Source organism: Pseudophryne corroboree, chromosome 7, assembly GCF_028390025.1.
Source record: "Pseudophryne corroboree isolate aPseCor3 chromosome 7, aPseCor3.hap2, whole genome shotgun sequence".
Taxonomy (NCBI): domain Eukaryota; kingdom Metazoa; phylum Chordata; class Amphibia; order Anura; family Myobatrachidae; genus Pseudophryne; species Pseudophryne corroboree.
The window spans coordinates 116252092-116278279 of NC_086450.1; the positions used below are offsets into that span (position 1 = coordinate 116252092).

Below are 26188 nucleotides of genomic sequence, written 5' to 3' on the forward strand. Positions count from 1 at the left end.
CTCATCTAGCTGCTGTCTGTGCTGCACACGGCGGTTACTCTGACAATTAGTTGGTGGTAATAATAATGTGACTCCACCGTGTATAATGAAACTTGTTAGGCTTATAATTTACTGTACCTCAGTATTTCATACCTCCAATACCCTGTAATATTTCATGGCTCCAATACATACAACTGTAACACACTGAATTATCTCTTCTCCAGTATACTTAGAGACACCACATATCATATATATCACAGGATGCCACATTTATATGCCAGAGAACATTGCATGGTTACAGATAGTGCAGCTGAACATGATGGAAATTGCTGGCCAGGGACTGTACATTACTACTGTGTCTTTATGGTAATGCGGTGGCCAATGGGCATCTTATTGAGACAGTTGTGACGTGATTTTGATGATGTGCGTACAAAGGGGGTAATTCAGACCTGATCGGCCGCTACCTTTTTTTTGCTGTGCTGCGATCAGGTCAGAACTGCGCATGCATATGCACCACAATGCACAGGTGCGTCGTACGGATACAAAGCGGTTTGTTGCTGTGTGATGGGTTTTACGAAGAATCCATTCGCACAGCCGATCGCAAGGAGATTGACAGAAAGAGGGCGTTTGTGGGTGTCAACTGACCATTTTCTGGGAGTGTCTGGAAAAACGTAAGAGTGTCCAAGCGTTTACAGGGCGGGTGTCTGACGTCAATTCCGGGACCTGACAGGCTAAAGTGATCGCAGCGGCTGAGTAAGTTCTGGGCAACTCAGAAACTGCACAAAACTTTTTTGTAGTGCTCGGCTGCACATGCGTTCGCACACTTGAAAAGCAAAAAAACACTCCCCTCTAGGCGGCGACTATCTGATTACAGCGCTGCAAAAAATAGCTAGCGAGCGATCAGGTCTGAATTAGGCCCAAAGACTCGCTATCGGTAGAACATTAGCAGACGCAGAATGTCCGGCTCACTATAGCCGTCACTAACACCAACACGCCAGCTGCATCTCTGTGTGGTAATCATTGCGGCACATGCACAGTGTGTGGTGGACGTGGTTTCCCTCCACCCACCTCAGAATCACCCGATAAATGAGGTACCACTTTTTTTTAATTATTATTATTTGAAACAAGATCTGGAGAAATGGACTTTAGATCCAACCTCCCCCCTGTGGAAAATGTTATTTTATGTGTACCGTTTCAGTTATTGTATGTTGATCACCAAACAAACTACAACTAAGACAGGATGCCCCATATGTGTCCAGACCAGTATGGGGGAGTTGATGCATAGTGTCTTTTTTTCTGCAGTGTCAGGCAATATTGTCTGGTGATCACAGATGATCACCAGACAGTAGCTACTAAGGGGGCCACATAATTTGAAAGAGGGGATACCATCTTGCATATGTGAGTGACCTTAGAATTACAGGTGTAATTATGGCCATTAAAACATACGGAAAACAAGTGCTCGAAACAAGTTATACAAGTGATTGCAAGTGATCACTAGGCAATAAGTATTAAGTGGCCCCAACATTAGAAAAAGGAAACACCCCTCTGAAATGGGTGCCCCTTACTTTTCTGTAGCCAGGTCAGGGGGAAATCTTCTTTCTGTAGTGCAGGGGGTTAATGACTTGTGATCAAGTGAGGGTACCCCCATCTTTCTGCATAATATGAGTCTCCCCCCCTCCCCCTTCCTCCGAGGGTTAGGCTGCGGCGGGGTTTAAGCTGCGGGGGGAGGTTAGATTGCGGGGGGAGGTTAGGGGTAGCTGCATGCGGGAGCGTTAGTCTGAGGCTACGTAGGAAGGTTATGGTAAGGTTGCTGGCATGGTCAACGTTGACATTATGATCATGTCTACATTCTCATGTTGACATGAATGTTGACATTATGACTTATCGCCTTGAGTCCTGTTGGAGAAAGAGCGCTATATAAATAAAATTATTATTATTATTATTATTATTATTATTATTATCATACCCTATCTAAAAGGGAAGAGCACTGTTGGTAGAGTATTTATAACAAAGTAGGGATTTTATCTTCCTTTAATGTTTCAGTAAATAGAAAGGCTGCAGTGTTATGACAGAACTATAACAGACACCATAGAACAATTCATTCTCTACTGGAGTACTAAAGACTCCTAATCATTTGATGAACATGACAGAAACATTGTTGCATGTCTACAAACGAATGTTCAATTACAGCTTTTAATGACTGCACCCTGATACAATCTTATGGATATGTAACCAAATTGGTGGAAACTTTGAAGGCTCTAGTTAGCAGAGCTCCGACTACATCTGAATTGGCAGTGTTGCCTTATAAATAAAGAACATTATATCAATGGCGTGTCATGTTATTTAATTAACAATGTACTCCATCACACAAAATATGCTATAAAACGGGACATGCCATCTGCTTTTAATAATACGGTCATAGCTGATGCTCAAAACCAATTACTAATTTCACATTAAGACTGACTGAATGCTTCTGTGCATTGGCAGCAGTAGGCAAAACTGTTATCATTTAATTTAATTAAACTAGACCTGGACCAAGTTCAGAGAAAATAAATTAATTTTCACTTAATGTATGTGATTTATTTAAATGAAGTGACATGTACAGGATGGCCTGAAAATGTGGGGAGCGAAATAAAAAATTGTGAGGAATTAAGCAAGTTGTAGTGTGTTCTGCTACCTTAAGGGGGGTACACTAGTAATCTGCTACAATGTGTGCAGCCTAAGAGGGTCCATACATCAATAATTCATCGGCTCAATGCTTCGTTTCAGCCACCTTCTCCCCGTTTTCCCTCCAACTCCCTACTGTTATCTCACTCTCTCCCAGTCTCTCTCTTCCTTGTCCCTTATTCTCTCTATTGGGAGGCAGTCAAAAGGTCGACAATAACAAGGTTGATTTTCATAATGTTGACACCAGAATGTTGACAGTTATGATGCTAATATTGTAAAAATGTCAACAGGCAAGATGTCAACATTCTTAGAATGTCAACAGACTAAGTGTCGACATTACCAGGATGTCAACATTAGGGTGAGGCTGCAGACAGAAGGGTTAGGGTTAGGCTGTGCTGGGAGGTTAGGTTAGGCTGCGGAGGGAGAGAGATTATGGGTAGGCACTAAAGGGAGGGTAAGGCATAGCTTGAATACTTACCGAAATGCCACTTGATCTCCAGGACCCAGAAGATGCTATTGCAGCCACCAGGAGACAGTAACTCACCGCTTAGCAACCAGGACAAAATGTAAACATTCTAACGTTGATATTTCATTACTGTCTACATGATAACTGCCAACATGGTCAAGGTCAATATTATAATTATCTTATCATGCTCATGGCGACATAATGACTGTTGACATTTCTTACCCAACCATTCTCTCTTACCCCCCGGTTTCTCCCTCTATCTTCCCTCCCTAATTTTGCGCTCCCCAATTTTTTTCTCTGCATTCCTAACCTGTTTTCTCTTTCTTCGCATTCTAAACCCCCCCCCCCCCCCACCAAATCATTAGCTCTCTGTCTCTCTTTGTCTCCTTATTTTCTCTCTCATAACCAAGTGGTTTCATTTGTCAAAGCACCCGCCAACACCCGACATTGTTGTGTGTTTGTCTCTGATGATGGCCATTACTGCGACATATGTAAGACCTTCATGTGTGTGCAATGATCTGTCCCCCCAAGTCTGTGTCTGTGCTTGTGGTAGACAGACATTAGGCAGAATTATATAATAGATTTTCTTTGTTAACATTATTTCCCAAAGCTTTTGTTTCACCACCTACACTGACACATGCTTCTTCACATCTCTTTTCCTACAAAAGCTTCAGTGCAGGGATGGATTACCTGCTAGGCAATGTAGGTGCCCGTCACAAGCTTCCCAGCTGCCACCACCTGCATGGTGCCTAAGTCAAGTAGGTGACATGTGAAGCAAATACAATGCAGTCTACTGTCCACAGACACTGCACAGTGAAACTACTTTCCTGTACATATCTTGTCCACATACATGAATGTTCCAATCAAAAAGTACCAGCTGCATAGAAGCACACAAAGATTGACAGATATGGAAGCTTTGGCTTGGAATGCTCAACCATCAATACCCGAAGATTTGTGAAGTCCAACAGGCTGTGCCAGAGTGTGGAAGCATGTCGGGGAACAGGGGCCATCATAACACCAAAAACAGCTTGCTGGAGAGAAACAATGTGCTACATCAGAGCAATTGTCTTGTTACAAGAGGCCACAATTTACGTAATTTATATTTTTCTCATTCCCATAAGTCCTCCACATTCCTTTTTCTCAATATTATATCTGATATCTGCATCCCGGATTTTCTCATCTGCCAAAACCAGGACCATTGAGACATGGGGTGGTATCTAGTACTGTTGTGGGGGCGAATGTGGTCACTTGAAGGAGCAGGGAGCAGAGGGGACGCAGCCACGCTCCATTGAGTAGGAGCCTTTAGACAGGCCCAGGTACCTTGTTCTCTGCCCCTCCTTCCCCACCTTGGTGCCCTTCCTAACTACAGTTTTAAAAACTTGAAGTATAAAGAAGATTTTCACCTAAGTATACACATGCACTTTTGATCAGAGTTCACAGAGATAAGATAACATAGGAAGTTTTAGTTTGCTTCGATTACTGTTACTTTGATCATCCAGGACCCCTTAAGACAGTGGTTCCCAAACTCAGTCCTCAAGGAGCATTAAGGGATATATTTACTGAAGTGCAGGTTTTAGAACTGGAGATTTTGCCCATAGCAACCAATCAGATTCTACTTAGCATTTATCTAACACCTTCTGGAAGATAATAGCTGGAATCTGATTGGTTTATATGGGCAACATCCCCAGTTCTAAAAACCTGCAATTTAGTAAATATACCCCTAATAGCCCAGGTTTTAAGGCAAACTATGCTTGTGCACAGATGGTATAATCAAACTGGATGAGATAATTAATTAAGTCACCAATGCTTAAGCATGGATATCCTTAAAACACGGATTGTTAGTGTTGCTTGAGGACCACATTTGGGAACCACTGCCCATGTTAATGTTTATTTTATTTATTTATTACCAGTTATTTATATAGCGCACACATATTCCGCAGCGCTTTACAGAGAATATTTGGCCATTCACCTGGATCCCTGCCCCGGTGGAGCTTACAATCTATATTCCCTACCACATGTACACGCACACACATTCACACTAGGGTTAATTTTGTTGGGAGCCAATTAACCTACCAGTATATTTTTGGATTGTGGGAGGAAACCGGAGTACCCGGAGAAAACCCATGCAAGCACGGGGAGAATATACAAACTCCACACAGTTAGGGCCATGGTGGGAATCGAACCCATGACCTCAGTGCTGTGAGGCAGTAATGCTAACCATTACACCGTCCGTGCTGCCCGCCAATGTTCATTGTCAATTATTCTGTTTTAACTCCAACCACATACTAACACAAATATATCACTTGTAAGATAGCGTAGCCATCAATACACTTGTATGTGTACAACATTATGCACATGGTAAAATACAGCAAGAGAAAGGAGTCACGTACATGCTCTCGCAAAAACGAGTTAGAATACTCGGCTTTTCCTGATTCCTCCTCTGCCGAAACCAGCGTTGAATGCTGCGCACATCCCAGTCGAGTTGCTTCGAAAGCCCCTCTAGTCTCTTTTCATCAGGATGCTGTAAAGTACACAATATGTTATATTGCATTGCAAGGATTATCAAATCTGGTTTTATTGAGATTTTAGAATACCAATAATAAATATCTCACACTAACAATATTTTTTCATTTATAATCTATATTAAGCATTTATGGACCTACTGTATTTTTGGCTGTGACAGGTTCTTGATGTATCAGTTTTTAGTAGTTTATATACAGTATGTAATACAATTTAAACTCTATTGCTATTTACGTAGAGCGACTGGTATTGTTTTAAGAATACAGCCACTTACAGTACATTGATCTGCATTGACTTCTTCAGGGTTAGAGCTATATATAATTTTAATAATTTTTTTGTAGATTATATTAAAAAGATAATACATTTCAAGTTAGGAAAAAAATTGTTCTATATATTGACCGATTTCGTTATAAATATATATTTAAACGTAAAAAAAATTTGCAATTAAAAATAACCACTAAGTATAAGCACACATATGTGTCAGTATCCCTGAAGAGGTTAAATAATACTTAAATTGCCAGGTAAAATGTAATTGAAAGGGAAAATGTTAACAAATGTATGCAGTAAAAATTCCCTGCAATAATAATAAATTGCCTTATCAACAGAAGTGCAATTCGAAGAGTCCATCTGACAACTACACAATTAAATTACAATATTCACAAGAATACAGTCTATAAATAGAAAGCAGTGACTTACCTGGAGCATCATTGTATAATCGAAATCAATATCCATAAGCCTATGAAGTCATTAAAAGGCTGTAGGCAATAAACACTTTGGGGAAGATTTACTAAAGTGTTAATTACTCAAATTGCAGGTTTTTCTATACTCTGTGTAAATTTGTAAACTGCGCAATTTATTAAAGGTCAACACACCACACAATCAGTGGCGCCGAGAGAGGGGGAGAGTGTACTAATTAGCCGTGCCCAGGTCCGATGGAGTGCCTCAGTGGGGGACCAGCTACTCCCCACCACCACCACCCCTTACTTGGCAGCAGCAGCTGCAGTTTTTCTCCTCAGTCCAGCACACGTTGCTGTGTGGTGCGCAGTCTTGTACTGGGGCATAAAGGGCCCACTGGGAAAATGCAGTGATTGGGGCCCATGTTTAGGGGTGTAGTCAGTCTCCAAGGGGGTGTGGTCAGCCACCACATTGGTTTGCCTAAGCATTAGAGAGTGAATGGTCTGGGCTCCTTGATAAATAAATATAGTACATACTGCTAGTGCATGCATGATAATGTACAAGATTAAAAACAACAATGCACTGTAGAAAATACACCATAGTTATGTGCAGTATAACGTAACATATGTATCTTTTAATTGCACAGTCTGCGACCTGATCCCTAACGGAGGAGGTGGGGCCCCAGGCAGTGGGGCACACCGGTGGTTTCCCCTGTACCCCTGTGGGCCAGTCCAAAGCTGGTGGTGGGCTGCAGTGTGGCCAGGGAGGCGCTTAAAATACAAATTTATCTGCAAGACCACGCCTCCTGTGATTAGGCCCCACCCCCTGAAAAGTACCTGCACAATAAAGCACATGAATTAAAACCCCTAGATCTCAGGCCACAATCCTAACTTGTACAAATGGGAAGCATGCAGATGCAATGTGTAAAGCGTCAGTTTGCCAAAGTGCATGGCAATCCGGATCATTTTAGTTAAAAAAAAAATTCAGACAAATGAACTAGCTCAGACTGCACAGTGCTTTTACTGTCATGCCTGGCAGAACGGAATAAAACAAAAAATAAAGTAAAGCTAATAAATATAGCACCTCTATTAAAGTCTCTAACACTGAGACTACTCGACACTGGGACCGAACTTCCGGAGAGAGTAGGGGGTTTGGGGAAAAAACAGAATTTTAATACCTACCGGTAAATCCTTTTCTCTTAGTCCGTAGAGGATGCTGGGGTCACATCAAGAACCATGGGGTATAGACGGGATCCAGAGGAGACATGGGCACTTTAAGACTTTCAAAGGGGTGTGAACTGGCTCCTCCCTCTATGCCCCTCCTCCAGACTCCAGTTATAGGAACTGTGCCCAGGGAGACGGACATTTCGAGGAAAAGGATTTATTGTTAAACTAAGGTGAGATACATACCAGCTCACACCTCAAGCATGCCGTACAACATGGCATTTAACACAACACAAGTCAACGGCATGAACAACATCAGCAACAGGCTGACTATAAACGTAACACAACATGTGTGTAACCACAACTAATAACTGCAGATACAGTACGCACTGGGACGGGCGCCCAGCATCCTCTACGGACTAAGAGAAAAGTATTTACCGGTAGGTATTAAAATCCTATTTTCTCATACGTCCTAGAGGATGCTGGGGTCACATCAAGAACCATGGGGTTTATACCAAAGCTCTAGAATGGGCGGGAGAGTGCGGATGACTCTGCAGCACCGATTGACCAAACATGAGGTCCTCATTAGCCAGGATATCAAACTTGTAGAACTTCGCAAAGGTGTTTGAACCCAACCAAGTAGCTGCTCGCCAAAGTTGTAATGCCGAGACCCCCCGGGCAGCCGCCCAGGACGAGCCCACCTTCCTGGTAGAATGGGCCTTCACCAATTTCGGTAACAGCAATCCAGCCGTAGAATGAGCCTGCTGAATCGTATGACAGATCCAGCGCGCAATAGTCTGCTTGAAAGCAGGAGCCCCAATTTTATTGTGAGCATACATGACAAACAAAGCATCTGTTTTCCTAAACTGACCCATTCTGGCGACATAAATTTTCAAAGCTCTTACTACATCGAGAAGCTTCGATTCCAGCAAAGCGTCAGTAGCCACTGGCACAACAATAGGTTGGTTCAAGTTGGTTCAAGTGGAACGATGAAATCACTTTGAAACTGTTGACGAGTCCTCAACTCTGCTCTATCTTCATAGTAGATCAAATAAGGGCTCTTGTGAGACAAGGCCGCCAATTCAGACACCCGCCTTGCGGATGCCAAGGCCAACAGCATGACCACTTTCCAAGTAAGGAATTTCAACTCTACCTCCTGTAAAGGTTCAAACCAATGAGATTGAAGGAATTGCAACACCACGTTAAGATCCCATTGTGCCACAGGGGGCACAAAGGGAGGTTGGATGTGCAATACGCCTTTCACGAAGGTCTGAACTTCTGGAAGGAAGGCCAATTGTTTTTGGAAGAAAACCGATAAAGCCGAAATTTGAACTTTAATTGAGCCCAACTTTAGGCCCGCATCCACACCGGCTTGTAGAAAATGGAGAAAACATCCTTACTGAAATTCTTCCGTAGAAGCTTTCTTGGATTCACACCAAGACACGTATTTGCTCCAAATACGGTGGTAATGTTTAGACGTTACTCCTTTCCTGGCCTGAATAAGAGTGGGGATGACTTCCTTGGGAATACCCTTTCGGGCTAGGATCCGGCGTTCAACCTCCAAGCCGTCAAACGAAGTTGCGGTAAGTCTTGAAAAACCCACGGCCCCTGCTGTAACAGATCCTCCCTCAGAGGAAGAGGCCAGGGATCTCCTATGAGTAATTCCTGAAGATCTGGATACCAAGCCCTCTTTGACCAATCTGGAACAATGAGGATCGCTTGAACCTTTGTTCTTCTTATGATCTTTATCACTTTTGGAATGAGAGGAAGTGGAGGGAACACGTACACCGACTGAAACACCCACGGTGTCACTAGGGTGTCCACTGCTATTGCTTGAGGGTCTCTCGACCTGGAACAATATCTCTGAAGTTTCTTGTTGAGGCGAGACGCCATCATGTCTATTTGAGGAATTCCCCAAAGACTTGTCACTTCTGCAAAGACCTCTTGATGAAGACCCCACTCTTCTGGATGGAGATCGTGTCTGCTGAGGAAGTCTGCTTCCCAGTTGTCCACTCCTGGAATGAAGATCGCTGATATAGCGCATGTATGCCTTTCCGCCCAACGGAGCACCTTTGTGGCCTCTGCCATTGCCGCTCTGCTCTTTGTTCCACCCTGGCGGTTTATGTACGCTACTGCTGTTATTTTGTCCGACTGAATCAAGACGGCCGATTGCGAAGAAGATGTTCCGCTAGCAGAAGGCCGTTGTGAATGGCCCTTAACTCCAGAACGTTTATGTGTAGACACATTTCCTGGCTTGACCATCTTCCCTGGAAGCTTTCCCCCTGCATGACTGCTCCCCAGCCTCGGAGACTCGCATCCATGGTCACTAAGATCCAGTCCTGGATTCCGAACCTGCGTCCCTCTAGGAGGTGAGAGCTGTGCAGCCACCACAGGAGTGAGATTCTGGTCTCTGAGGACAGGGTTATCCTTTGGTGCATGTGCAGATGGGACCCGGACCACTTGTCCAATAGTCCCACTGAAACACTCTGTCATGGAATCTGCCAAACTGAATGGCCTCGTAGGCCGCCATCATCTTCCCCAGCAACCGAGTGCATTGATGGATCGACACTCTTGCTGGTTTCAGAATTTGTTTGACCAGGTTCTGAATTTCCAGAGCCTTTTCCACTGGAAGAAAAACTCTCTGTAATTCTGTGCCCAGAATCATTCCCAAAAATGACAGCCATCTCGTCGGAACCAACTGCGATTTTGGCAAGTTTAGGAGCCAACCATGTTGCTGCAGAATTGTCAGGGAGAGCGTAATGTTCTGCAGTAATTATCCCTGGATCTCGCCTTTATCAGGAGATCGTCCAAGTACGGGATAATTGTGACTCCTTGTTTTCGCAGGAGAACCATCATTTCGGCCATTACTTTCGTGAAAACCCTCGGAGCCGTGGACAGACCAAACGGTAACGTCTGAAATTGGTAATGACAATCCTGAACTGCAAACCTCAGGTAAGCCTGTTGTGGAGGATAAATGGGAACATGTAAGTAGGCATCCTTTATGTCTACCGACACCATAAAATCCCCCTCCTCCAGACTGGAGATCACAGCCCGGAGAGATTCCATCTTGAATTTGAACTTTCTTAGGTAGAAATTGAGGGATTTGAGGTTCAGGATTGGTCTGACTGAGCCGTCTGGCTTCGGGACCACGAACAGGCTCGAATAAAAGCCTTCTTCCTGTTGCGACGGGGGAACCCTGACAATGACTTGATTGTGACACAATTTTTATATTGCGGCGCATACCACTTCCCTGTCTGGAAGAGAAGCTGGTAAGGCTGATTTGAAAAATCAGTGAGGGGGGACGTCTTGAAACTCCAGTTTGTACCCTTGGGACACTATTTCTAAAACCCATGGGTCCAGGGCCGAACGAGCCCAGAACTGACTGAAGAGCCTGAGACGTGCCCCCACCGATGAGGACTCCCGCAGAGGAGCCCCAGCGTCATGCGGTGGACTTGGCAGAAGCCGGGGAGGACTTCTGCTCCTGGGAACCGGCCACGGACAGTGATCGTTTACCTTTTCCCTCTCCTCTAGTAGCAAGGAAGGAAGACCTTCGGTCCCTTCTGTATTTATGGGGCAGAAAGGACTGCATCTGATAGTAGTGTGCTTTCTTTTGTGGTGCAGGCACATAAGGTAAAAATTATGACTTACCCGTGGTAGCCGTAGATACCAAGTCAGCGAGGCCGTCACCAAACAACACACCACCTTTATATGGTAGAGACTCCATATGCTCTCCTAGCTGAGACTGCCATGGCATTGGCCCGTGATCCCAAGAGGCCAATATCTCTCGCAGCTTCCTTTAGGTAGACTGCAGCGTCCCTGATATGACCTAGTGTCAAAAGAATGCTATCCCTATCCAGGGTATCCATTTCAGATGACAAGTTATCTGCCCATTTTTTGATAGCACTACTCACCCACGCAGATGCAATGGCTGGTCTGTGTAGCGTACCCGTGGTGACATAAATGGATTTCAATGTATTTTCCTGTCTACGATCCGCAGGATCCTTTAGGGCTGCCGTGTCAGGGGACGGGAGAGCCACCTTTTTGGACAGCCGTGACAGAGCTTTGTCCACAATGGGGGGTGACTCCCATTTTCCCCTATTCCCAGAGGGAAACGGATACGCGACTACAATCCTTTTGGGAATCTGAAACTTTTTGTCAGGATTTTCCCAAACCTTTTCACAAAGCGCGTTCAGTTCATGAGAGGGAGGAAATGTTACCTCAGGTTTCTTCCCTTTATACATACAGACCCTAGTATCAGGAACAGTAGGGTCCTCAGTGATATGTAATAACTCTTTTATAGCCACAATCATGTACTGAATGCTCTTTGCCAGTTTTGGATCTAATCTGGCATCACTATAGTCGACACTTGATTAAGTGTCCGTGTCGGTATCCGTGTCTGCCAGCTGGGCAAATTAACATTTTTGTGACCCCGAGGGGATCTGGACTTGAAACAACACATCCTCTATGGATTTCTTCCAAGCCTGGTTCTGAGACTCAGCTTTATCCAATCTTTTATTTATCAGAGCCACATTTGCATTCAAAGCACTCAAAACATTTACCCAATCAGGTGTCGGCGGTGCCGACAGGATCACTCCCACAGCCGTTTGTGTCCCTAACATAGTCTCCTCCTGGGAAGAGCACTCCGCCTCAGACATGCCGACACACGTGCACCCATCACACGTAGATACACTGGGCCTATAGGGGACAGACCCACAGTAAAGCCTGTCAGAGAGACACAGAGGGAGATATTGCCAGCTCACACCCCAGCGCCTACTCCCGGACTGAAAACACTACAGACAATGTCCCAGACCTGCAGTGCTTTTATAAGTTAATATAATGCACCAAAATCACTGTGCCCCCCCCCCCCGTTTTTGTACCCTGTTACTTGTACAGCAGTGTGAGGAAGGACCAGCGTCTCTGCAGCCTTGTGTAGTGAAAATGGCGTGTGCTGTGAGGGCTAAGCCCCGCCCCCGTAATGGCGCGCTTCAGATCCGCTCTTTTTTAAAAACTTTTTTTATACTGGCAGGGGTCCGGACAGTGCCCTGACACTTAGTCCGCTCTTGCCAGGTAGTTATTTGAGGTTAGAATGCTTCCCAGGGCGCCCTACCCCCCCCCTCCCGCCCCCTGCACCCTGTATTGCCGCTGAGTGTGGGAGCATGGCGTGCAGCACGGCCGCTATGCGGTACCTCAAAGCCGTCACTGAAGTCTTCTGATCTTGTTCTACTCACCTATCTTCTGACTTCTGGCTCTGCAAGGGGGGTGACGGAGGGCTCTGGGAACGAGCATCTAGGCGTACCTAGCGATCAGACCCACAGGAGCTAATGGTGTCCTGTAGCCAAAGAAGCAGAGCCTTTAAACTCACAGAAGTAGGTCTGACTTCTCTCCCCTAAGTCCCACAAAGCAGGGAGACTGTTGCTAACAGTTCTCCCTGAACATAAAAAACCTAACATAAAGTCTTTTCAGAGAAACTCAGTAGAGCTCCTCAGTGTGCATCCAGTCTGCCTGGGCACAGATTCTAAACTGGAGTCTGGAGGAGGGGCATAGAGGGAGGAGCCAGTTCACACCCCTTTGAAAGTCTTAAAGTGCCCATGTCTCCTGTGGATCCCGTCTATACCCCATGGTTCTTGATGTGACCCCAGCATCCTCTAGGTAGTATGAGAAAAATGGTTGGGCATCCTACAGAGTTGCAATCCAATAAGTCTAGCACTGTGCCCCTCCTTGTATGTCTGACCTTTAGGAAAAAGATTTCAATATATAGAACAAGCAAGTACTGGCAGCCTATGAGTGTTCATGCATGCATGCTGATGCCTGTATAACTACAAATGCAAGCAAGCACACACATGTAGCCAGTGTCGGACTGGGGCATGTAGGGCACACAGGGGGAATGTAGTGGTAGGGGTCCATGTTTAGGGGTGTGGCCAGTCCACAGAGGGGGTGTGGCTTGACACATCATTGGTTTGACTAACCATTAGAGAGTGCAACATCTGGGCCCCTTCATAAATATATACAGTAAATTCAGCTGCTGCATACATGATAATGTACCAGTTTAATAACAGATTAATAACAGCAATGCACTGTAGAAAATACACCATAGTCCAGTATAAGGTAACATATGTATGATGTATAATTAAAGTGCACAGTCTGGAACCTGATCCTTGGAGCAGGAGGTTTCGCCTTGTCAAAGTCAGAAAAATATCTCTACACACACTGCCATATTTGCACCTCATACTGGTCCGTGCTGCGCATGCGTACGCTCTCCCGTACGTGCGCATACTCACAGTCGCGGGCACCCGCAGGCGCATGGTATGCGTATTTACGGTAGAGTTTATGCGATCGTAGCGTGCGACTCAATCATTACATATTTTCACTAATATTGTATTTTGTAGATCATGGTCCCTTTGATAGATTCTGAAAGTTTGGTTAATATAGAATGTTCATGAACAGAGAAATCCCTCTTTGTTTGATACGAAGGGTCAGACAGGAGTAATACAGTGGTGTTTAGTATCCATCGGAAGAATATTTAATTAGAAATATTCCGGTGTTGGTTTGAAGCAGATCAATCGCTCGTGCGAATAGTTATGGACATAAGAAGTTTATGAACATTTACTTTATTTGCACTTTATTACCCATGCGGCGGGAAACCCAGTTTCCCTCCCACCTGAGCAGTTGGAAATAGTCACAGCCCACCTGTATGAATCAACCTATGACCTTTTGTTATAATGCGAAGCCGAATTCCTGTGTCCAATGAACAATGAGATTGTAGGGACCATTGAATTGTATTGTGTGTGGGGCATAAATAGGCAGGCCGACCATACCCAGTTCACTCTCTTCAACGGTTCTCATTGCTGATAATCGGGAGCTGGATATCGAGGCGCATGCGATCGTTTCCTGTGTGCGTAAGTTTTTCTCCGTAATCATACTGTTTCTCTCTTGTTATTATGGGCCATATCTCTCTCTCTCTTCTCTTTCTCTCATTTTTCTCTTAAACTTAATTGTATTGTATTTACTGTGTAGTTACCTGGTTAGTTAGTCTATGTTATGTTGTAGTGTATGATTTGTATTTGTATTAATTCTTTTACAAGTATATCATTCAAAATATATATGTTAGGCGTTGGACCCTAAGCCCAGGTATCTGTGTGTTTCTTATAGTATTAAGTATTCTCAGAGCGTCGGTGACGCTCAAACAGCTTTTAAGGTAATAAGGTTATACTGTGTTGCATTTACTCTCTAATATTACACTAAGGTTTTACTGCACAATACACTGTTTATGGTTTAGATACAAAGGTTTAATATAGTGAGCGTCAGCTCCGCTGGTGATCTCCTCGTGGTCCCGAGCGTTCGCTACGCTATAGCGAATCATTACTTTAGTTAACAGCCAATAACGTGCCTGCCTGTGATCTCTTGGCCGTGAGTGAACGTGACGCTTGAGCGTCTCGATCACGGCAAAGCGATTGTTACGCAACTAGCGTACCCTTACGGTACTTCATACATAAATAGCGTACGGTGTTCTTAGACCTCATAAAGGGTATTATATACGATAAATATTTAGCTTTATCAATTGGGGGCTCGCCCTGTCCTTCACATATCTGCACTAGGTAATTTCAGCAGACATTATCCAGCAGCAAAGGGCGGGAGATCATATTCCTCGTAGTGCTGTTTGGATAAGCGTCTGCTTCTCTTAGTAAAGGGTGCTGAAGGAATCCGGGAACCGGAGGTAAGAACAAAACAATAGTGTCTTTTTAAAACTGTTTATTTTTCTGTCTTGCGTACACACGCACGCACACATATATATCTGCATTTCCTTTTCATTGGTGTATTTTCGTATGTCACTCTCCTGTTTGCCAGCTCTATAGTTGATAAACGTATAAATTGTGTCACGGTGGATCTTTGCTTTGCGTACACGTGTCTCTAACAAAAGACTGAGACTTGCGTACGCAATCCAAGGGCCGACGCACGCAGCGTATATTACGCAACGGAGCGTACGGGTACGCCCACGTAACTCAAATCACAAGTTTTTTTTTTTCTCTCCTCTCAACGCGATAAGTAGCGCCACGCGGTAAATAACGCCAGGCGATAAATCGCGCAAAAAAAATTTTTTTTTTTAATTCCAAATTTAAATTAATAGATCCTTCTCCTAATTTGTAACACATCTGGTCTAAAGAGACATTTCTGCGCAGAAATAGAAATAGAAACAAAAGTGTACATGTGGTGAGTGAGTGTGTTGTATACAATTTTACAGGTTGAACCACAAGAAAAGTCGAGTTCTCGTGAGGTACATGCGTGTAAGTGACGTACATGGTGGCTAGGGAGGCATCCCTGGTTAAATATACAATTTGAGCATTAGAGTGTAGCAGACCAGGAGGTCATACTGTAACAGACCAGGAGGTCATAGCAGACCAACAGGTTCAGGTACAGCAGACAAGGAAGTCCGCTATACAGTCCACAGGCACAACACCAAGAAAGGGTTGGTGCAACACCCATATAGGCCATATAAGCTCTGGCTGAAGGAATTCGCAGCCGTAATTTTCGATTCCACTGGTCGCTCAGTACATAAGATTAGTTGCTTGTGTACTAAACGATTGTACCGCACGTAATTGTGTGCATTAGTAAACCTGACCGGTACTATTTGTGTACGAAGGTCATAAACGCTATTTGTACATTCTAACGTGATTTGTGTAACTTTTTTTTATTTTAAGGGAAGTTCGCTGCTCACTCAGGAACTATCCAGCAACCAATAGTTACTGGAAAGAGTAAGTGTTCTTCGGAGCACCCTCACAGGTTCCAGTAAATAGAGGTTCAGGTCGCAGGGGCCCTAGGTCGAGTACGCCAGCACCATATCGGTGTGATCAGGTCATATTGGTCGGCGTGGGCGAGTGAGTGGGGTACTCGGTAAACCGCCACCGTCAGCCTATTTTGGACATTTGGTTTGCGTAAGGATTGGTTAAATAAAGCAACACCTTCGAACTATGGGGGCCACTTGTTCAGGTAGGGGGCGATCAACCTCGGTTCGGGTTGATTCAGTGAACCGACTAATTGGGTCGGCAAGGTATGTAATGTGTGAGAAATACGGAAGTCACACAGAAGCTTTATGTGATGAATGGGAGAGAATGACAGTACATGACGGGGAGAAATTCCCAAGAGTAGGTAGCTTCAGCACAGAGGTGTTAACGAATTTAAGGAGAAGGATATGTCTCATTAAATCAACAAAGAGACGAATCAAACATTACGATTGTTTGCAGTTGTGGCAGCAGGAAGGTGACATACAGAGAGGATTGGCTCAGGCGGCGGGATCTGGCTCAATCAGAAAACTGATAGCCACGGCCCCACCGCCACCATACATATCAGGAGAGAAATTGGTTGCGGAGAATGACGCACTAAGGTGTAACACACAAACACTTAGCAACTGTGTAAATGTTAAAGATAATGTTAACCAATTAACCAATGCAAGTATTAACCCGTGCAAGTTGTACCCTGTTTTGAACTTTCCTCAGGAGTGTGATCAAGAAGATGAATCGGCAACAATTTCAGCGCTCTCTCTAGCAGCCACCATAGCAGAGACCACAGTAGGCACAGCTCCACCCACGAGATTAGTAACAAAGGCCCCTAGCGGAGGGATAGGTGAGGTCGTGTCTACAGGTAAGTACGGCACCATACACTATGCTGAAGCCATTTCACCACAGGCTGTAGAACCCACACAGAGTGATGTTGTTAGAGTTAATCCTGTTAGGGTAATAGCGATCCCAAATGGGAAAACTGACACAACAGGGGTCACCCCTGTGAGGAACATTGCCATGTATAGCCCATTTTCCAGAATGGAATTAAGGACCATCGTGTCTGAATTCCCTGACCCTAGAAAAGATTTAGTTGCCAGTCAAAAATACATCAGAGACTTAGGTAACACTGTAGAGCCCAACAATAAAGACTGGCAGATATTGCTGAGAGCATGTTTACCCTCCAATGTTGACGCAACTCAATTTTTAGCTGATTGCGGATTAGATCAGGATGTACCTCTTACAGATGTGTACAACAAAGACAATGTAAAAAGAATAAACTTACAGTTAAAAGAATATTTCCCAGCGGTAGTCAGATGGAACAAGATATTCTCCATTAAACAGAAGGAGTCAGAGACAGCTGCAGAGTATTTTCACAGAGCATTATCAGAAATGGCAAAATACACAGGCATAGAGGACATCAAAACAAACATAAACCATCGAGAAGTAGCAGTATCGGTACTGATGGATGGTTTAAAAGAGTCATTGAAGACTAGGGTACAGACCACACAACCATGTTGGCGAGGTCTGTCTGTGGCTACTTTGAGAGAGGCTGCTATTGATCACGATAGGAACATCACCAGACACAGGGAACAACAAAGTGATAAGTTAATGGCCGTAAGTATACAGGCCCTGACCACAAGGCAGCCTTTGTTTGTATCACCAAACCCCGTGGGTAAGTCAAGTGTGGTTACTTGTTATTCTTGTCATAAACAGGGACACATGGCACGAGATTGTAGAGTAAAGAATGTACGAAACTCATACCAATCCCCTAGACAACGACACGACACACGACATTGGGAGCAAGGTCCGCAGAAACGGAGTTATGAGCCACATGCAGGGGAAACAAAAAGATACCCCCCAAACAGAGATTGGCAAACCTCTGGTAGTTCCCAGCTAACTCCCTCACAAGTAGTTGCTGCCAGCGGGATTCAGGGAGGTCACCATACCCAATAGGGGTGTGGCCACACCTGTAATCTGCAGCCAGTAAAATTGATTGCAAGTCTTGGAAGTGAACCAGAAATTGCAATCAATGTAGCTGGTAAATCATTAAACTTTCTTGTAGACACAGGGGCGGCCAAATCAGTGATAAATTCGACAGTGGGCATGAGGACCACTGGTAGGACAATTCCAGCCGTGGGAGTAACAGGAGTAGTCCAGCATTACCCTGTTAGCAAACCAGCAGAGATTACAATAGGGCCTTTACATACCAAGCATTCCTTTTTGCTGGCTGCATCGGCACCGACCAATCTCCTGGGAAGAGACTTACTGTGTAAAATGGGGTGCGTCATTTATTGTACTCCTGAAGGTGTATTCTTGGACATACCTGAGAATCACGCTCAGGAAGTACGAGACATGTTAGACTCCCCGTCAAAATTAATGTCACATACCACTATGACAAATAGGACTCCCTCCCAAGTAGAAGAAATGACATCTCAGATACCAGAGTCACTTTGGACAAAAGATGGACAGGACACTGGATTAATGGCAAACGTAGCTCCGGTAGTTGTACAAGTAAAAGTTGGTAGGATAGCTCCAAAAATCCCACAGTACCCTCTGAAGCCAGAGGTGGAGTTAGGAGTTTACCCAGTAATAGAGCGCTTGCTACAACAGGGCATTCTGGTAAGAACGTCCAGCACTGCTAATAGTCCCATCTTCCCTGTGAAAAAGAGTGGGGGGAGGGGTTACCGGCTAGTGCAGGATCTAAGGGGGATTAACAAAATAGTTGAGAGTCAGTTCCCCGTAGTGCCAAATCCAGCTGTCATCCTAATGCAAATCCCTCCCACTGCGAAATTTTTCACTGTTATTGACCTCTGCTCCGCTTTCTTTTCGGTACCTCTGCACCCTGACAGTCAATATTTGTTCGCATTTACATACAGAGGAGTCCAATACACATGGACTCGATTACCACAAGGATTCATAGATAGCCCAAGTATATTTTCTCAGGCTTTGCATGATTGCTTACAGTCTTTCCAACCAGTGAGTGGATCAGTATTAATACAGTACGTGGATGATCTACTACTGTGTTCTGATTCATTGGAGGCATCCCTGAAGGATACGAAACAGCTCCTGTTTCATCTTTCAGACACAGGACACAAGGTTTCCAAAGACAAGTTGCAATTATGCCAGACTAAGGTAAAATATTTGGGACACTGTTTAACACAAGGACTGAGACACCTGACCGCTGATAGAATTCAAGCAATTAGAGACATGACTCTGCCACAAACCCAGCAACAGATCAGAACATTTTTAGGAATGTGTGGGTATTGCCGTAACTGGATCCCAGGGTTTTCCATCCTAGCGTTACCTTTGCAGGAGATGGTCTCCTCAAACAAACCTGATCGGATTTCGCACACAGACGAGTCTGAGGCAGCATTTGAGAGACTCAAACAGTGCCTAACGCAGGCACCAGCATTAGGTATGCCGGACTATGGGAAACCCTTTGAACTATACGGAACAGAAAGTGCTGGTTGCGCGGCAGGCGTACTAACCCAAAAGCACGGTGATGCCAGCAGGCCAGTAGCATATTACAGCGCTCAGCTAGATACGGTAGCGCGATCCCTCCCCACATGCTTGCGAAGCGTTGCTGCAATAGCATTGCTAGTAACGAAAAGCGAAGACGTCGTGCTAGGTCACAACCTCACAATTCATACACCGCATGCAGTGTCAGCCTTGTTAAATTCTGCCCAAACCAGGCACGTCTCATCAGCGCGGTTTACAAGATGGGAATTGGCACTAATGGCCCCCGTAAACATCACCATAAGGAGATGCAGTGCATTAAATCCTGCAACATATCTCCCAAGTGTGTCTGGACAGACCCAAAGGGTGGAGGATGAGAGTACTGGGGAAGGAGGATTTAATACAAAGGAAGATACTCATGATTGTATAGAATATTTGACCCAAAATTTTACCGCAAGGCCTGACATCAGTGACAACCCACTGGAAGATGCAGAACTTACGTTCTACACGGACGGTAGTTGTCATAGACAGTCAGACTCGGGAGACTTGTGTACTGGATACGCAGTCGTAGATGACCAAGGCACCATAGAAGCGGAACCGCTAGGCCCACCTCACTCAGCCCAGGTTGCTGAACTGGTCGCCCTAACCAGAGCATGTGAATTGGCTAAGGGCAAATCAGCCAATATCTACACCGATTCTAGATACGCATTCGGGGTAGTCCATGATTTCGGAGCCCTATGGCGCCTCAGAAATTTCATGACGGCAGCTGGTACACCGGTAGCGCATGCAGCTCACATAAAAAGGCTTCTAACAGCGATACAGGAACCCGACAGAGTGGCTGTTATCAAATGTAAAGCACATACATATAGCCAAGACCCAGTATCGCTTGGTAACAGCCGAGCAGACGAAGCAGCTAAGTTAGCAGCTGCTACCCCCAGACAGACAGACACCACACAACTGATGGTATTTAATACCATCAACACACAGAAGTTGTGTGAGATGCAAAATTTGTGTTCCACACAGGAAAAGGCAGTCTGGAAGGCAAAGGGATATGGCCAGGAGTCCTCAGGACTCTGGACGGATGGACATGGTAAACCAGTGGCCCCCAGAGCATATCTTCCATGTTTGGCTGAAGCAGCTCACGGGCTGACTCATCTAGGCAAGGAAGGGATGTGCAAGTTGGTAAGAGCATATTGGTGCGCCCCAGGATTCTCCTCTCATGCGAGTAAAAGAGCAATGTCGTGCCTTACCTGTTTGAGAAAGAATATTGGAAAGGCAATACCTACAGAACCATCCCATATCCCACCTGCCGGCGGCCCTTTCCAGGTAATACAGATTGACTTCATTCAATTACCCCCTTGTCGAAATTTGAAATATGTACTTGTTTGTATAGATGTTTTCTCAAATTGGGTCGAAGCATTTCCGGCGGCCACAAATACCGCTATGTTTACTGCGAAGAAAATTGTGCAGGAATTTGTATGTAGATATGGTATCCCTAGAATTATCGAAAGTGATAGGGGTACCCATTTTACAGGTGATGTCTTTCAAGGAATGTGTAAATTGATGGGAATTGATAGCAAGCTGCACACTCCGTACCGTCCACAGGCGAGTGCGAAGGTCGAAAGAGTGAACAGCACTATTAAAAATAAATTGAGTAAAGTGATGGCAGAGACAGGATTGACATGGCCAGAAGCTTTACCCATTGTACTGTACAGCATCAGAACCACTCCCAGGTCCCCTCTTAATCTGTCTCCCTTTGAAATCTTGTTTGGTCGACAACCGCATGTTATGATTAACCCTCAGGATGATTTGAAGTGTAACAATGAAGTAACTGTAAAATACTTGATTAACATGAGTAAACAGTTGAGGAATCAAAATGATAATCTGAAGTTAGTGATTCCTGATTTACCAGATAGTAATTGTCATGACATTGAACCTGGGGATTATGTAATGATACGGAATTTTCTACGCTCAGGTTGCCTTATTGACAGATGGGAAGGACCATACCAGGTCTTATTGACTAGCACTACAGCATTGAAGGTTGCTGAGAGAGAGACTTGGGTTCATTCGTCCCACTGTAAGAAGGTCGTTGATCCAGAGAAGTCCTGTGATAAGGAACAGACGGTAGAGGTTGTATCACTAGAGTGTCTGTTCCAGGAGGACTAAGGCGGCACCTGAGCATCGAGAACCACAAGATCAAAAGCAGTTGTCGATCCCCTGTTCCCTTTTATTGTTTTTCTCCAATTTCCCATCCCATCTCCCTCAATTATTCTTTTCCCCCTTCTCATTCTTCTCCGTTTCCTCCTATAAGATGGACTTGCCCCAAGAGACTGTGATCCGGATTTTCCTGTTAACCATGATGTTGACCAGAGCAGTCTGTTCCGGCGAGAGTACCATGGAGGTCGAGAGAGGTTCTGGAATGGGTTCTGATGATAAAGATGGAGGCGTAGTTTTCCGAGAACAACATAATCAACAAGCAAAGGCGAGTATCAGAAAACGATCCGATAGCATTGACCATAGAAGGAATTGTGAAGGATTGTTAGCTGAAGAAAACTGTATCTGTAGGCTCTGTAACAATGTCATTGAGGATGGGTGCATTAAGAAATGCCAATCCAGTTTTAATATCCATATGGACCGGCATCCATTGAGTGACTATCACTCCTTAGTGGGTAATGTGTTAAACAAAACAGATTGTTGGGTATGCTCTCAAGTACCTCAGGGTCATAGCAAATCAGGGCTAGTACCATTTCCTTTAACGATAGAGGAGGTACTTGAGTTAAATGGTGGGAGACCGGTGGACCGGAGGTTTAATATCTCCAGCCCTCCTAGTTTGAAGCTCCACCAATACCATGTGGATAGGTCCCTATTATGTTTCAACATCTCCAATCCCTGAAAACCGGGAAATTGGGAAGTGTCATGGAGTAACCACACCATGATCTTTTCGCATAGAGCAGATAGAATGCCTACAGATACAGAGCTTGTACGCCACATAGCCAGTAGAGGAAAATCTTTCCGGTATAGGTATACCTTAGGAAATAAGATTACTAAAGTTGGAGAGGTATCACCAGGATACTGTGCACATATCGTACAACCTGATACGTGTACTAAGCAGATGGAAGAGTTAGGGTTAGGAGATTTCACATGGAAGGTGTGTAATATGGTTATGTCCTACTCCGTCCCATATGTTCTCCCCGATGATGCATATTTCATATGCGGGAGAAAGGCGTACAAGTGGCTTGCCCCAAACTCTGAAGGATTGTGTTATATTGGAAAAGTACTGCCTGAAGTAATGACTGTATCACATGACAAAATGAAAGACATACACCGTGGTGCCCAAGCTCCTTATACTCACACCCATTACGAGCACGTTGTTAAAAGGCACCTGATAGAGAAGACAGAGCATCCGGCCTCTGATCTGATAAGTGAATCCACCGGGATTCAATTCTTAATCGCGTTAGATTTCACCCGCACCGCTAGAGGAGTGCTGAATTATAAATACATATCGGCGCTCGCAAATTTGTTAGATATTATCACTGAAATGTATGATGACACGTTTAGGTATACTGGAAGAGAACTTCAGGCTTACAAAACAGAACTGGTACAGCATAGAATGGTTCTCAATTACCTCACAGCAGTGACAGGCGGATATTGTGTCACACTGGCAACACAATACGGCGTGAAATGTTGCACATATATTACGAATAGCACCGAGGATCCGGTCGAGGTCATAGACCAAAAGATGGACGATATTCTCCAATTGAAGTGGGAATTTCGCAGGAGACACAATCTCACTCTTGCTGCTGTAGGTAATGAGCTGACTGGTTGGGTGTCATGGTTGAACCCGCGAAATTGGTTTTCTGGTTTAGGAGACTGGGCTCAAGGAGTCATAATGGATGTTGGGAAGTTTCTCCTATGTATCTTAGGTGTTGTCATATCGATTGGATTGATATTTAGATGCGGTCAGGCTTTAATGAAGTGCAATCATCGTACTAGGGTAATGAGTTTAAGGAGTGAGGAAACTGTAATTAACCTGGACTTGATTTATGACCCAAATGTAGAAACAATGATGTGATGAAAATGCGATTTCTACGGTCCGTTTCTTTCACCTGTTTTTCTGTTTTTCTCCAAGATAAAAAGACCCCCTTGGACGAGGAAGTTGACAAGACACTATACAGACAACGGATTGACCAAAGAAGAAGTTTTGACCACTTTAGATACGGACATTTGATGAACTTTGCCATGGATCCCCAGTTTCCCTAGAATTCTTAAACTCACGCTAGCCCAACATTTTTGTAAATCTATTGGCATTGACAAAGCTTTTTGCTCGCACCTAATGGGCAAAACAGCGCAAAGAAGACGACTTTCAACTGATACCGAACAAAACCTCAATCGACGACTGTACATTTACCTGACATAGAATACCACCGCATTTACCGTAATTATGTCTTTTCTTCATTTCTACAACCCACAGGTAATGACACACATAGTCGATAGGGAATACAGGCACAGATATCAGCAATCACATATCTCCCCCATTCATGTATCATCAACTAAAATGTGCTTCCCCATTTTGTTACAACCAAAACCGAAAAGAGCTCGGTAAAGTTTGACAGCCCATCCACAGACCCGTACCACGGGATAAGAAGGAATTCAAATGTATACTTCGCAATACCTCGAAGCTTGATTTACAACACGTACGGCACGATGATACATGACCCCCCAAACATGGACTCATACACACATGCTTCTGCTATCTCACTAGGTCATACCCTCTTCCCACCTACTCCTCTCTCCTCCCTTACCCAACCATGGAAATGAATTAACCCCTGACATATATTTTTCTCCTTTTGAAATGTTTTAGAAGGTGGCAGTTATTATTGACTGCCAAAGGGTGGACTGTCAAAGTCAGAAAAATATCTCTACACACACTGCCATATTTGCACCTCATACTGGTCCGTGCTGCGCATGCGTACGCTCTCCCGTACGTGCGCATACTCACAGTCGCGGGCACCCGCAGGCGCATGGTATGCGTATTTACGGTAGAGTTTATGCGATCGTAGCGTGCGACTCAATCATTACATATTTTCACTAATAATGTATTTTGTAGATCATGGTCCCTTTGATAGATTCTGAAAGTTTGGTTAATATAGAATGTTCATGAACAGAGAAATCCCTCTTTGTTTGATACGAAGGGTCAGACAGGAGTAATACAGTGGTGTTTAGTATCCATCGGAAGAATATTTAATTAGAAATATTCCGGTGTTGGTTTGAAGCAGATCAATCGCTCGTGCGAATAGTTATGGACATAAGAAGTTTATGAACATTTACTTTATTTGCACTTTATTACCCATGCGGCGGGAAACCCAGTTTCCCTCCCACCTGAGCAGTTGGAAATAGTCACAGCCCACCTGTATGAATCAACCTATGACCTTTTGTTATAATGCGAAGCCGAATTCCTGTGTCCAATGAACAATGAGATTGTAGGGACCATTGAATTGTATTGTGTGTGGGGCATAAATAGGCAGGCCGACCATACCCAGTTCACTCTCTTCAACGGTTCTCATTGCTGATAATCGGGAGCTGGATATCGAGGCGCATGCGATCGTTTCCTTTGTGCGTAAGTTTTTCTCCGTAATCATACTGTTTCTCTCTTGTTATTATGGGCCATATCTCTCTCTCTCTTCTCTTTCTCTCATTTTTCTCTTAAACTTAATTGTATTGTATTTACTGTGTAGTTACCTGGTTAGTTAGTCTATGTTATGTTGTAGTGTATGATTTGTATTTGTATTAATTCTTTTACAAGTATATCATTCAAAATATATATGTTAGGCGTTGGACCCTAAGCCTAGGTATCTGTGTGTTTCTTATAGTATTAAGTATTCTCAGAGCGTCGGTGACGCTCAAACAGCTTTTAAGGTAATAAGGTTATACTGTGTTGCATTTACTCTCTAATATTACACTAAGGTTTTACTGCACAATACACTGTTTATGGTTTAGATACAAAGGTTTAATATAGTGAGCGTCAGCTCCGCTGGTGATCTCCTCGTGGTCCCGAGCGTTCGCTACGCTACAGCGAATCATTACTTTAGTTAACAGCCAATAACGTGCCTGCCTGTGATCTCTTGGCCGTGAGTGAACGTGACGCTTGAGCGTCTCGATCACGGCAAAGCGATTGTTACGCAACTAGCGTACCCTTACGGTACTTCATACATAAATAGCGTACGGTGTTCTTAGACCTCATAAAGGGTATTATATACGATAAATATTTAGCTTTATCAGCCTGTACCCCTGTGGGCCAGTCGAAGCCTGCATGTAGCTTTCTTGCCCACTCTTGGATTTGCGGGACAGTTTCCTAGCTTCTGGGAAAGTGGTAAACTCTCCCACTTCCTGACACTTCTCAGTTGAAGTGGACAGGGCAAGTAGCATAATAATGTAATGTACTATGAATTGTGCCATCATGGACCCGCCCTCAGCAATGTATTGCACCA

At 44.4% G+C, this 26188-nt stretch overlaps 1 protein-coding gene across 4 annotated transcripts in view; it reads right to left on the bottom strand.

Annotated features, from left to right (window-relative positions):
• CERS6 (ceramide synthase 6) overlaps nucleotides 1-26188 on the bottom strand; it is a 694449-nt gene that overhangs the window by 404844 nt on the left and 263417 nt on the right. For all 4 annotated transcript variants that reach the window (XM_063933582.1, XM_063933580.1, XM_063933579.1 and 1 more), the window contains exon 3: nucleotides 5503-5633. In XM_063933582.1, the coding sequence (XP_063789652.1) occupies nucleotides 5503-5633 (131 nt within the window). The remainder of the gene's footprint in view (nucleotides 1-5502; nucleotides 5634-26188) is intronic.